At 46.3% G+C, this 13,280-nt stretch overlaps 2 protein-coding genes across 4 annotated transcripts in view; one reads left to right on the forward strand and one right to left on the reverse strand.

The window, feature by feature from the left end:
• LOC113217604 (cholinesterase) overlaps positions 1-8,312 on the forward strand; it is a 26,918-nt gene extending 18,606 nt beyond the window's left edge. The window contains exons 3-13 of one of the 2 annotated variants that reach the window (XM_026437565.2): positions 94-240; positions 323-476; positions 692-1,074; positions 1,499-1,700; positions 1,781-1,971; positions 2,058-2,244; positions 2,317-2,422; positions 2,517-2,712; positions 2,813-2,925; positions 5,147-5,179; positions 6,490-6,631. In XM_026437565.2, coding sequence (XP_026293350.1) covers positions 94-240; positions 323-476; positions 692-1,074; positions 1,499-1,700; positions 1,781-1,971; positions 2,058-2,244; positions 2,317-2,422; positions 2,517-2,712; positions 2,813-2,925; positions 5,147-5,174 — 1,707 coding nt within the window. In that variant the 3' untranslated portion in view covers positions 5,175-5,179; positions 6,490-6,631. Of the gene's footprint in view, positions 1-93; positions 241-322; positions 477-691; positions 1,075-1,498; positions 1,701-1,780; positions 1,972-2,057; positions 2,245-2,316; positions 2,423-2,516; positions 2,713-2,812; positions 2,926-5,146; positions 5,180-6,489 lie in introns of both variants that reach the window. The other variant, XM_026437564.2, reaches the window with a different exon arrangement.
• Positions 8,313-8,973: 661 nt separating this feature from the next.
• On the reverse strand, positions 8,974-12,306 carry LOC113217608 (luciferin sulfotransferase-like). 2 transcript variants are annotated; one of them, XM_026437568.2, is made up of 6 exons: positions 12,169-12,306; positions 10,690-10,992; positions 10,274-10,424; positions 9,994-10,114; positions 9,787-9,881; positions 8,974-9,683 (listed from the first exon to the last, which is right to left on the reverse strand). In XM_026437568.2, the coding sequence occupies exons 2-6, from the start codon at positions 10,983-10,985 to the stop codon at positions 9,369-9,371; spliced, it is 978 nt and encodes a 325-aa protein (XP_026293353.2). In that variant the 5' UTR covers positions 10,986-10,992; positions 12,169-12,306; the 3' UTR covers positions 8,974-9,368. The 2 variants fall into 2 exon arrangements, with proteins under 2 accessions (XP_026293353.2, XP_026293354.2); XM_026437569.2 differs by having other exon boundaries at positions 12,080-12,278.
• Between the last annotated feature and the right edge of the window lie 974 nt (positions 12,307-13,280).

Consider the following 13,280-nt stretch of genomic DNA (forward strand, 5'->3'; position numbering starts at 1 on the left):
GCCCCTCGGGTCTCTCCGAGGAGTCGCCATGACCATGACCGCGCTCCCAGGAGCGAGCCCAGGACCCTGACCCGAGCCGTCCTCTGTTTGCAGCCACCCCGTGCGCACCGTGGCTGGCAGCTCATCCAGGCCGTGGACTTCGGCCCCGCCTGCCCGCAGCCCGTGAGGTACACCGGCGCCGCCAAGGGCGTCCGCGACATGGACGAGGACTGCCTGTACCTGAACATCTACTCGCGCACGGTAAGTACAAGGCCACAGTGGTCCTCTCAGCATTACAAATTTCTTACCTTTCCTTACTTAAATTGTTTGTGTTGGTACGCAGACGGTGTCCGGGCTGGCACAAAAGTTCCCTGTGATGGTCTACATCCATGGCGGCGAGTACTACAAGGGTTCGTCCAACTCCTTCCCGGGGCACGTCTTGGCCGCGTTCTACGATGTGGTCGTCGTCACCATCAACTACCGACTAGGAGCGCTAGGTAACAACCTGTTCAATCGTTTCTTCACTTTGTTGACGTGTTACCTTTCCCTGACTAGCTTTGCTGGAAAAAATACCGGAAACGTATGTTGTCTGCGCCCGTACTTTATTATGGGGCACATTATTTTGGATTACGGGGCCCCGGAAACCTCACTCTGTCTTTGATTGATTAGAGATTGTGGCATTGAGGCAATATACGCGACCCCTTTTCCGCAGGCTTCCTATGCACAGCGGACATCAACTCGCCGGGCAACTACGGCGTCCTGGACCAGGCCATGGCCATCAACTGGGTGTACGACAACATCGACGCGTTCAACGGCGACCGCAAGTCCATCACGCTGTTCGGGCCGGGCGCGGGCGCGGCCAGCGCCGGGCTGCTCATGGTGGCGCCGAGGACCCGCGACCTGGTGACCCGCGTCATCGCGCAGAGCGGCTCGGCGCTGGCGGACTGGGGGCTCATCATCGACCAGTACCGCGCGCAGAACACGAGCCGCGTCTTCGGCAAGCTCATGGGCTGCAGCATCGACTCGTCCTGGAAGCTGGTGGACTGCCTGAGGCGCGGCCGCAGCGCGCTCGAGCTCGGCAACGCAGAGTTCCACGTGAGTGTGGGGATCCCCATTGGCATCGATGTGGAAGGGATGTCAGAGCGATTTCGGAAAACTGTGCATTTTTTCGTGTCGAATAGACCTTATTAGAACGGTTCTGAAATCGACACGTTTGGTAACTGATTCGATATCGCATCGCTTTCGATTTCTTACCGGGTGCGATAGTTCAATGTGTTGACTGCCCGAGATATTAGACCAGCACTTTTAGGCGCTAAAAAAGCTATGTTCGTCTTCAAAAGCGCTAGTTTATCGCCTTGTACTTGTATGTGGAGCTGTTCCTATAGGGGAGTGAATGCATGAGAGTATTTCATGACCATAACAGTTTCAACCAAATTCAGTTTAGGGAATTCTTTAAAGTGTTGAAGTTTTACCCTTGTCTGTTGTCTAATTAATCCGAACTAATATCTCTGTGCCGCAGCCGGCAGTGGGCCCGTTCCCGTGGGGACCCGTCTTCGATCGAAACTTCACGAAGCCCGGCGACAGTTGGTACCAGGGCTGGAAGGAACGAGACTGGCATTTCCTGAACCGAACTCCGGAAGAACTCATCAAACATGGTCAGTTCAACCGGGGATTGAGCTACATGAGTGGAGTCACGACTCAAGAAGCGGCATACATCATATGTGAGTGCTTTGTTCTACATTTTCTCTGTTGTTATTCTTATGTACATATTAATGGCATGAGTACTGTGTTTAACTTGCAGCACAAAATGAAAGTTTGGTATCTGTTCACTATGAAGTCAATGAAAGATTCATGGAACAGAAGATCAGAGAGATGGTTGCTCGGTTTAACTACACATTAAATCCTGGCGGGACTTATGAAGCAATTAAGTATATGTATACGTATCACCCAGATCCCAAAAATGTCACACATATCAGAGAACAGTACATACATGTGAGTTATGTGGTCCATATTGATGTACACAACGCGAGTAGCGTGAGTTATCATAATTTTATGTTAACAATTTATTTGTCCCACAGATGATGTCAGATTACTTATTTAGAGCTCCTAACGACAAATTAGTGAAACTTCTTGTTGAGAAAAATATTCCAGTATATATGTATGTTCTAAATACAACCGTGGAAGCTTTAAAACTTCCAGAGTGGAGAAAGTACCCCCATGATACAGAACATCTATTTCTCACTGGAGCCCCATTTATGGATGTTGGTGAGTTGCAGTTACTGACGAAAACAGTTTTTTTACACCTTTAAGATCTCTAAGTGCCCATCTTTCTTACAGAGTTCTTCCCAAAAGATGCTGGGTATGAACGCCTCATGTGGACTGAAAATGATCGTAACATGAGCCACTTTTTCATGAAAGCTTTCTCCGATTTCGCCCGATATGGGTAAGCTACTCTTGAAAGTTACTCTTGTATTAAAATGTGGATCTAATCCTAGATGTAATATGACTGATCACCAATTGTTTACGTGTTCTTTTAGGAACCCTACTCACAGTCAGATTCTGGGCCTGCACTTTGAATTAGCGAGGCCCGGTCAGCTAAAATATTTAAATCTGAATACAACATTTAATTCGTCAATATTTTTAAATTATCGGCAGACTGAGTGTGCGTTTTGGTCCGATTATCTTCCTACTGTAATTGGCCATTTGGTGCCTACATATCCACCAACAACTGAGGTATACAATACATATGAGCTAATCTTTTTCTTTTACCCGATAAGCTGTGTTTCGTGTGTGTCATACTTGTATTTCATTTCTTTGCCTTTTCTCTTTTAAGTGGTGGGAGCCTCGTCAACCTCTCCAGATAGCATTTTGGAGTATGTCAGCAATTTGCCTGTTGCTCATCGTAGCTGTAGTGGCCTGTTGTATTCTTTGGAGAAACGCCAAAAGGTACGTCACATTGCTTGTCTCCGTTGGTGCACCTGTACGGTATACACACATACTTAAATGTTTAATAAGGGGACTACATAGTACCAGGTTAAAGAGTAAAGGCTCTACTTGAAAACTGTTGGAAATGGGCGGTGAATGGGGAGAGTTTGACAATTTACACTTTCGGAAACATCAAACGCGTAATGGCAAGAAGGATTTTCACCCAAAGTGGGAACGTAATGAAATGACTTGACAGTTTTCATTATGGATCTCTCGGGAGGCAACTCCAACTTCTGTTTCCATTCTGGGCAGTTCTGAGATATGCCGTTAACGTGCCCTGTTAATTAGCAGACGGGTTAAGACTCGCCATTACTTTTAGTCATCGGTGGCAATGCGTCGTTCTTCCCACATGATGTCTATGGAAGGGAGCACATGTCTTGCATACAGTTTCACTGTTCTAATTTGGTTGATAAAGGTGGAGTAGGCCTACTTGTTTACAGGGTGGGTGTTCTACGCCGGATTTTTGTCTGTACCACATGCTGGCGTGCGGACGGATTTCATACTCACAAGGGGGCCATAAGGCGCTGCGGTGGGAGTTGGTAGGAAAGCCCACCCACACAGCTGCAAGCGGTACAATATAACCAGAAAGAAGGGTCCGGCCTAAAACACCCACCCTTTGTATCACCCGACATTCACGTCACGATCACATCTTTTTGTGTAAAGGGTACACACTAAATCCTTATGCACTTTGTTGGGCATAAAACTTTCAAAATTTTATACAGCCATAATATTACACACAATTTTGTGCATAATTATGTACAGTGTGTGCATTATTGTGCACTATTTGTCCACAATTATGCATACAAATTTGTGCATAAGTATGGCTCAGTAAAATTCTGCAAGTTTATGCAAAAGAAAATGCATAAGGGTTTGGTGGGTACTAAAAACGATTGTTAAGGATGTTATTTTCTTTATCTCATGTTTTATCATAAAAATCCCCTTCCTATTAATGTCATAAACTCTAACAAAAGGGAAGCTTATGCTTTACACATGAAGATAGTGCATTTCTGTGCTTTTTGCATGATGATAATTTTGTGGTTTCGACTTTGATTAATTATTACATGGGGATGTGTGTGTAGGTATTAAAAACATGTGTAATGCCAATTAGATCTACTTTTTCTTGATAACTGCTTAAAATATTTTTGATAAAAAAAATTATTTAATCCAGCCAATAACGTCTTAAACACATTTATAAATAGGAGCTCTGGTTTTATGACGGTCGTCTTCTGGCGCTAAGGTTGTGAGAAAGACATCGAGTCGATGTCGTTTCTAGCAGTCATTTCTGTCATTTCGTGTGTGCAGGTGTAACGGCACTTGAATGTACTCCTTTTCGGGGCTGCATCGAACAGCAATTTTAATACAAAGCTCGCGTAAACGCCACACTTAAACAGTAGTAGGCAACCACTCACGGGCTACGAAGCCGTGCTTCCTTCGTGAAGGTTTCGCGAACATTAACGGTTTGCCAACCCTTTTCGGCTAAGAAGTCGTCCAGAAAGTGCTTTTCGCCCGCTTTTTTTTACTCGTTCTTTACCATCCCACTCCACCTTCGTGATGGTAGGAAGAGCGAGTATTGCTCTCGGGGCGGTGTCCCCGTTTCCCTAGTATAGAGATTTCCTCCGCTAATGACAGGCGCTCGGCGCCTGCGAGACTCAGGGTAGGCCGAGCCGCAGTACACGCATGCACTGCAGACAAGATGTTGCCTACCTATCAGGCGCTATGAGAGCGTGGACAAGCTGCACTTCGTTGGTTCCAAACAACGGATGTACTTTCTGGATGATTTTTAACTCGTTTCTTCTTCCTCATGCCAGTTCAAATATTGGGGATCAGGAAAATTTCACGACTGTACCAAGATGTCACTGTCACAGCCCCCGACCGCTTTGCCTACCAACTTGGCGTACACTGTAGTAACATTATTTGTTTCAAACTCTGAGTTGCGTCTAAATTTACCATCGGTTTGAACCGTTTAGTTGATTTATTACATCGAATGCCGTGACAGCCTGCACACTATAAATCTGTATGATACATATTTTTATCACAATTCCTTCTATCATTCTTTCATGATGCATAGTGATCTTGATTTTGTGAAGAATCAGAAGGGCCTTAGGTAAGGCAAGGGACCTTTCATATCGATTTGTTTTGCTTGGTTTTAATTTATTTTTTGCTACACGCTTGTCCATACCAGTATTCCACAGAATGAAGTGGACATGTAATCCACGTAAGTGTCGCCATTTTGTTCCACCTGGGGGAAAAGGTGGTGTGGCATTGCCTTTCTCTCACCGTATGCTTTCATCCCCTAAATGCATTGCATAACCGAGCTATGGTGACATAGCCAATAGACCATTGCACCCTTGTGCGATTCGACACATCGAAGAGTCAAAATTAAAGTCAGTGTGAGCGGAAGAAAGAACGCTGCTGACGGATCACTATGGTGATACGTATATGACACGTATAACACCTTAAACGCCAAGAAACGTTCCTTTAGCCCTGCTAGAAATTGAAAGTCGACTCAACATTGCATCGACACTTAAGTTACGTTAAACTACGGGCCATATATTAATGGTCAGATCAACGTTGGTTAACAACCGACGATGATTTCCTAACTTGGCAGATACGCCCGACTTCCGACAATTTTTACTCTTCAAATTGTAGAACTGTGCCCGGCTAAAATGGTCTATTTTGTAACACTGCTTTTCTGGGACCAACAACTTTACTAACAATTCACCGTCATCTCTAGTGAAATCGGATGCAAAATTACACATACTCAATGTGACTGTTTTAAATGTTGCTTTTGTAAATCACGCAATAACATTTTGTGCACAATTTTAAGAAAATGCTTTGCTACTTTAATCTGCGATGCGTGTATATGGTGCTTTTGTCGGCCTTAGCTTTCTAGGTAGACCAACCCAAAAGTACAATCATGACATTCTGTTAACGCACATTCTGTTGCTTCTTTTCTTATCAGCTTTGTTAAGTTCAAGCCGGGTTTGCGATGGTCTACTTTGCTTTCGAAGTAGAACATTTTTCACCTTTTGATGATGCCCAACCGCGTCCCACGCCCGGCTCTACCATTCGTAATTTTACTGCACCGAATGCACGTGTGCGGATGGGTTGCGTACTTACTCGGGCAGTTTGGCGCCATGGTCAGAGATGATAGGCAAACAAACCCGCACACATTCGTGAGGCACAATATATCTTCGGAAGTTGGCGGGAAGAATCAGCCACCTGGTATGACAAGTAGACGGTTTTAAATGTACAAATAAGGTTTCACATTTTAATAAGTAGGGACTGCAGATCCACTTGGTGTGAAACCTTTGCTGTGCAGTTACGGCCGCCTACTTATAGAAGATTTCGTTGTGCGGTGTAGCTTTTGGAACAAGTTTTCAATCCGCTTCGTACTCCCATCTCAACTTTTTACATGTTATTTACGGAAAAGGCGGTACCCCATCGTAAACCTGGCTATGGTGTTTAGGAACTGTCTGTGTGTCTGCAGAGTTTCATTAATAAGTCATCACTGGTGTGTTGCAGGCAACAAGATCGGTACTACAGTGGAGATCTTTTAATGATGAGGGACGAATCCGAAATCACCGGTATTGGCAATGCTTCTGAAAATCCAAGTCACCTTTACGAGTATCGGGATACCCCGACCATCGCTGAAAAACAACCACAGCTTAAAGTGCAGATGCACTCACGTCCTGTACCCCCAGAGCCCACCAAGACATCCTCGGTAAAGACTGGGAGCAACCAGTCGTTAAAGTCCTTGAAGGACTCAGTGAACGGTTTCCCAGCAGGTGAGCCAAGGGTAGAAACAAGACCTCCCTTACCACAGCCGGCAGCGGCGGTCCCTGTGCCCACCACAAGACCGCGAGCGACTCTCAGTCGGACTCATTTAGAAGGCGGCATCCCCCAGACGGAGGTGTAAAACGCCACCCGTTGTAAACCTCGTTTACGCCACATTCGAATGTTACCTGATAAAATTTGCTAATCTTGCGAATTTTATAATTAAGTCATTATTTATGAGAAAGTGTGTATGTGATTAAAACTTGTTAGTTAGTAAATTCCTATTATCACACATCGGCTATTCAATCTTAAATGTTTTAATTCAAAATTATTCTTGTTAATCTGTTTACTTATCAGTGTATGTGTGAGATTTGTACAATATTTGTACTCTTTTCAAATTGACGCTCATTCAATTGATTTTATTGGGTACCAATGTAAGTATTCTGTAAATAATTGTGCTTTATGACGAAAGTTTATCACTGCCACCTGCATTGATCTCCAGCCTACTCATATCTTATCATGTAGCCTATGTGTAAATTATGTAATCATAAGAAATCCCCCCCCCCTCTTCTTTTTAAGGAAAAAGGTGGTTGTTAGTTTTTTTCCCGGATTTCTAATAGCACACCCAGTTCATTCCATTATCGATTCTAGCTCAGTCTGTCGAATTCACTTGATGAATGCGATATAATTTTATACGTTATCTCCTGCTGGACTCTAATAAATATTGTGGACAATATTGAGAGTGATGGTGACAAGTGCGTTTAATCAGTATGCTCTATGGTTGTGCCATAAATAATTGCCTTTCCCCTCAAACTAGTACATGATACGCGTAAAAAATAGTCAAGGTGGGGTAATTGTATTTCTTTAAACTTCTTGTCACATCTACATATAAATGATGCATAAAAGTGCCAGTCATACTGGTACTTCTTACCTTACTATCATCTTTGCCTGAGTCATGCGTGCTTTAATTAGACAACCGACTGTCAATACACTAGGGAATGTTAAGGGGATTTGTTTAGACAATTTGTTCCCAGTATTTAATTGTATTATAAAATATTTTTTTACATTATATTTGTATTGTATGAGTTTTTGATTGTTATATGTGCTCTTTGTCCCTGTCTTATGCCGTCCAACCGTGTCTTTTGCTGTGTATTTTCATGTATTTGTATTCTGTGTATTATATTTTTAGCTTATAAGTTAATAATGTCCGTATTGTGATAGGATTTTTGTATTATTTTGCGTACGCACGCGTGTTTGTGCTGCTCATATACCTATATAACTCTCATATCGTTTGGGAAATTTATCTTCAGCAGAAATCTGATAAAATTGACTGACTTTGGAGTCAATTTGTGATGACTTGAATTTTATGGCCTGAATTGTATTCGTACATAAATTTAATGTTGTTTGTTTTATTTATTTTCTGAGTTGTAATTGAAATATGTATATTTTATGACACATTTGTTCGATAGTCGTTTGTATGATAAACATTGTAAAATCTATTAGATACAAAATTTCCTGCACTCTCTCTTATTGGAGTGTGTGGGCCCAAGTAATTAAAACATATAAATGAATTCCATCCCTGATTAACCCCCTTCTATCACCACGACAAAATGCTGTTTATGCCATACGTATGCTACTGATCATTTTCTCGCGCAACACATGAGGGTACCTGGGGGGTCTGGGGCAGAGAACCGCTTTATCCGGAATCCGTGTAGCCTGGCTCCAAACCAGCCAAAAAATTCTCCGGTGAGTCCCAGATCTATGGGTAAGTGAGACTGCCAGCCGCCAGCCATATTGGCTCGCTGGACGCTGATATTGATCTTGCAGTCAGGATGTAGAGGCCCGACTGGAGGGCGCCTTGTAGGTTGGCAACCGATTGGCACTCAGCGCTCGGGTGTGCGGCGGGACTGCCTCTGTGCGCCTGCGAGTGGGAGCACTGTTAAAGTCTTACGAAGAAAAATGCCAAATCCTTTGTAATACGAAGGATTTGGACGCTTGGTAGGGAGAAAATCCTTCGTAGGTACGAAGCATTTGGCATTTTGCTTCGTAAGACTTTAACTGTGAGGAGAACATGTGTGGAAAGTGTATGCTTGCCGGATCCCTGCTTTGTGAGTCTGAAATTTGTCGAAATTGCACTCACCCTCAATCATTACCCCACCCCCATCATAGACCCATCAGGTTTGGTGACTTTTATAAAATCAGCAATTCTGTTTGAAAAACTAGTAAAGGAGAGACATTTTCACATATATGTATTTTTCAGAAAATAATGCTTAGAAAAAAGAAACATAACAGTGCTTAAAAATCGTTCGCCCAGCACCGTTTGTCTGGTCGGTCTGGGCTGAAAGACACCTTGGCAGCAACTTACGTACGCAGACATTGATCGAGAAAAGTCTTTGTCAGTCCGAGCGCGATATTTGAGGTGTCCGAGATTGCTTGTAGGCGACCTTCCTCTCTAGGGGCGTCCTCTACGACTTCAGTCAATGGCATATTTACTTTGTACAATGCTTATAAATAAAATGGTAACACAAAGCACGCAAACACACACACACACACACATGCACGCACACACACAGACACACAGGACGCATCATTCCCCGAAGTAGTTATAGTACAAAAATAATATTACATCATGCCTGGAATGTGAGCCCCGTGCCGGCCAGATTCGTCTCTGTCCACGCGTCGAACTTGGCCACGAGCGCGTCCGACATGTAGTTCTTCCAGTCGCCCACCTCGCCCTTCCTGATGAACGCCAGGTCGTCGGATCTGTCCGCGTCCGCCACGGAGTCCCGGCCGCGACGCTTGGCCATGACTTGCTCCAGGTTGACGGCCGGGTTGTTCTTCATGTTGTGGAAGCTGAGGTAGTCGGCCAGCTTCAGCACGTCGTCCTCCGACAGCTGCTTGTTGAGGAACAGGGCTGTCCGCCTGATGGTCGCGGGGAGGTCCTGAAACAAAATGAGCAAACAGAAACAACAGTTGAGTTCATGTTCGGGACTGAACTAAATTGCATGCTTCTAATTGTTGCTCGGAATATACTTTTGCTGTTACCTTTTTCAGGTCTTCATATTTAAGGAAGAGTATATTCGGTTCGTGCCTTTTCTCCCAGAAACCCAAAATATGGCTCCACATTGGACCGACTGGTGCTAAGTGCATGGAAAAGAAGGGAGAAAAAGTATTATTTTTATGTATTATTTTTTTACTGACACAGACAAGCGATTCAAGCATCGTTTAAGTCATTCAAATCCATTCGTTCACCTTTGTCCTGCAGAAACAGCTCGGCGAACTCCTCAAACGACCCCTTCATGTTGTATATGAGCCGGCAGTGGTGGTAGTAGGACACGCACATGTCCTTCGGGTCACGAGCGACGTAAACAACCTGTCGGACGAAAAACTCAAATTGTAGCCTATATACAAAATTACAATTTACATTTATAGATTACTGTGACTACTGCCACATCTGCTTTTGTGAGCAGTAATAAGTACTTAGCGATATTTTTCGAAAAGTTCAAGTTTTTCGGACAGCGCCTCTCCGTACCCTGGGTTTGACGATGGCCATCTGCTCCGGCAGCAAGTCCCACGGCAAGTGGCTCTTGATGTACCTCGGCGACGCCATGTTCTCCACCATCTCCACCGTGTCGCCCAGCTCCTTGGCGAAGTCCTCGTCGGCGTCCAGCAGCGCAGTGAGTCTAGATGCACACGGGAAACGCACTGATGAACCAAGTGCGCCACTACCAAATTGAACGCTTGTATGTGTACTATTTCTATGCAGTTGCACACTTGCAAGTATAAAGCAGTTCCATACTTGGTTTATCAGTGTGGTTTGAAAGTGCAATTTGTTTTAAGATTATCATTTTAAGAAACACATTTTGTTGTGGACCAGCACATCGCTTGTCACAGCAAGTGACGCGCTTTCAAACGTCGCTTCTTCGGGGACGATCTTGTAGTACTCACTCTATCCTCGGCGTGCGGAACTGCTGGATGAGCCGCTTGGCGCGGTCGAAGTCCAGGTCGTTGCCGATGCACCACACCATCTCCTGCGTCCACGTGCTGCCGGTCCGCGGGTACGACACGACCCATACGTCGTCCTCGCTCAGGCGCAGCCCCCGGATGCGGTCGCCGATGTCCTGGTAGCGCGGCGGCATGATGACGCGCCCGGGGTTCACCTCGATCAGGCAGTCCTTGGCGCCGAACAGGCTGTCCAGCCGCTCCGCCACGGCCGAGTCCAGCGGCTCGTAGGTCAGCCCCATCCTGGAACTGCACTGGTGTGTGAATGCCCACTCGTGCACTTGTAGGTGTGTGAATGCCCATTCGTACACATGTAGGTGTCCGAATGCCCATTCGTACACTAGTAGATGTGTAAATGCCCATTCGTACTCTAGTAGATGTGTGAATGCCCATTCGTACACATGTAGGTGTCCGAATGCCCATTCGTACACTAGTAGGTGTAAATGCCCATTCGTACTCTAGTAGATGTGTGAATGCCCATTCGTACACATGTAGGTGTCCAAATGCCCATTCGTACACTTGCAGGTGTGTGGATGCCCATTCGTACACTTTTAGGTCTGTGAATGCCCATATTTTTTGTATTTTTGGTGTGCGGTCGCGTTTGCTCCCACACGAGTCGTTAACGACAGGCGCGACGTGCCGGTGTCGTCACCTCGCCCGAGCAGCTCTATCGACTGCCGCGCCGCGGTCAAAGTTAGACCGACCAAAAATCAATACAACACGCGTGAACATTCCATGTGACCCGCGGCGTTTTCAGACTGTATGGACCCATGAGAGCGCCGTGCGTTTGTGTATGGGAAAGGGGGGCGTGGGAGGGAGTCCGGTCCGAGGACGCACACATAACTGAACTGGGGGGTTGCGCAACAGGCGGGGCGGGGGGCGGGCCGGGCTGCTAGCTGCTGCTCCCGGAGACGGACGTGCCCAGTGGCTGGTGGGGTGGAGGGGTGCAGCTGCACCTGCGTGGAGATGAACGTCGCCAAAGCCGCGAGGGTCGGCGGCGTGGCGTGGGGTGTGTTTCACAGTGACGAGACGCGATCTCAGGGTGCACTCACACACTCACACGCGGGCTACAAGCACAAGCACGGCGTTCCTTCGGAGTCTCGGAAGTAGGACCGCAGAAGGCGTAAACAAGTTCAAAAGAACAAAGTTTTATTTACGTATCAAAAACCCGAATCAACGAGAATGCAGACATGTAGAGAATGTAGACAAGTAGACGACGATTATGGGGTTTTCGAACACGCAGTAAGTCGCCGTAACATTGTTCACTACTTTGTCGAGATTTCGGAAGGGATGTGAACAGCTCGATATTTTGTCCGATGCATAACTAACTACTCACTCCCGGCGTCAAAGCGCGCGAAGGGCCGAAGGGCGGATGTCCCCGTTGGAGAGGTGGCCGTAGTTGTGCTGCTCGGTGCAGTGGCGTACCTGCTGTTCTGCTTGCTCGGGTCGCTCGCTGCGAGGCTCGCTGGTCCGCACGCCCTGGAGCCTGGCTCTGGAGCACACTGGGGCCACTGCCGGCCTGCGCTGGAGCCGACAACTTTCTAGAGGACCGCCTTCCCCGGATCACGTCGGCTCCTTCTTCCTCCGCCTCTCTCTCTCTCTCCCCTCTCTCTCCTCTCTCTCTCTCTCTCTCTCTCTCTCTCTCTCTCTCTCTCTCTCTCTCTCTCTCTCTCTCTCTCTCTCTCTCTCCCTCTCTCGCGCACTCTCCCCCTCTCTCTTTCTCTCTTGCTACATGGTGGAGAAAGCAGCCGGTCCGATCGGCCGCCGCCCCCACTCTCTGCCTGCACTTCCCTCTCCCTCCCCACCGTACCTCCGGAACCGTGGCAGTTGGGTGGCCGACTCGTTGGGCGCAAAACTGTTCCGGTCATTCAGTAGTCTACACCGGTAGAGTCCTAGAGGGGGTGTTTTTCCCTTTACAAAAATAAAAATCAGTGCAGTGGAAACGCAAGTGTGTGAATGTCGCACACTTGTAGGTGTGTGAATATCCATTCGTACACTTAGGGGGGTAAACGTGTGAATTTTCTAGGAAAAATTTACTCCTTTACCCATCTAAGTGTACGAATGAATATTCACATACCTAAAAGTGAGCGATATTCACACACTTACGTTTCCAGTGTGAACAGCCTTAGAGAAATCTGGAAAAAAAATAAAGAAAAAATCAGAAAGAATCAGAGTTAAAATCGTTTTCTTAAAAAAAAACAAAAAAAAAAACTCAGAAATAGAAAAGTTGGTGTCTGCTTGAATTTATAGTGCGGTCTGCACCGTGGTCGATCGAGGCATGGCTAGGCATGCCTACTTCGTAGGTGGCCCAGGCAAGAATGTGTCAATACCACGTGTTTCCCTGTTGCTGCGTGGCGCTGGAACTCCCCTTCTTTTATTGCTTTTGAAAAAAGAACCACGCGCCCCACAATAAAAGGGCTCAACTCAGCCTCGAGCTGTCAGCATAGGGCGCCGGGCGAACACCACGCCTTTAGCACCCCCCCCCCTCTCCCCCCTAACTACGCCTCGTCGCGGGTCGCTTTGGGGGTGGTCGGGAG

Source organism: Frankliniella occidentalis, unplaced genomic scaffold, assembly GCF_000697945.3.
Source record: "Frankliniella occidentalis isolate FOCC.00 unplaced genomic scaffold, Focc_3.1 Scaffold13, whole genome shotgun sequence".
NCBI lineage: Eukaryota > Metazoa > Arthropoda > Insecta > Thysanoptera > Thripidae > Frankliniella > Frankliniella occidentalis.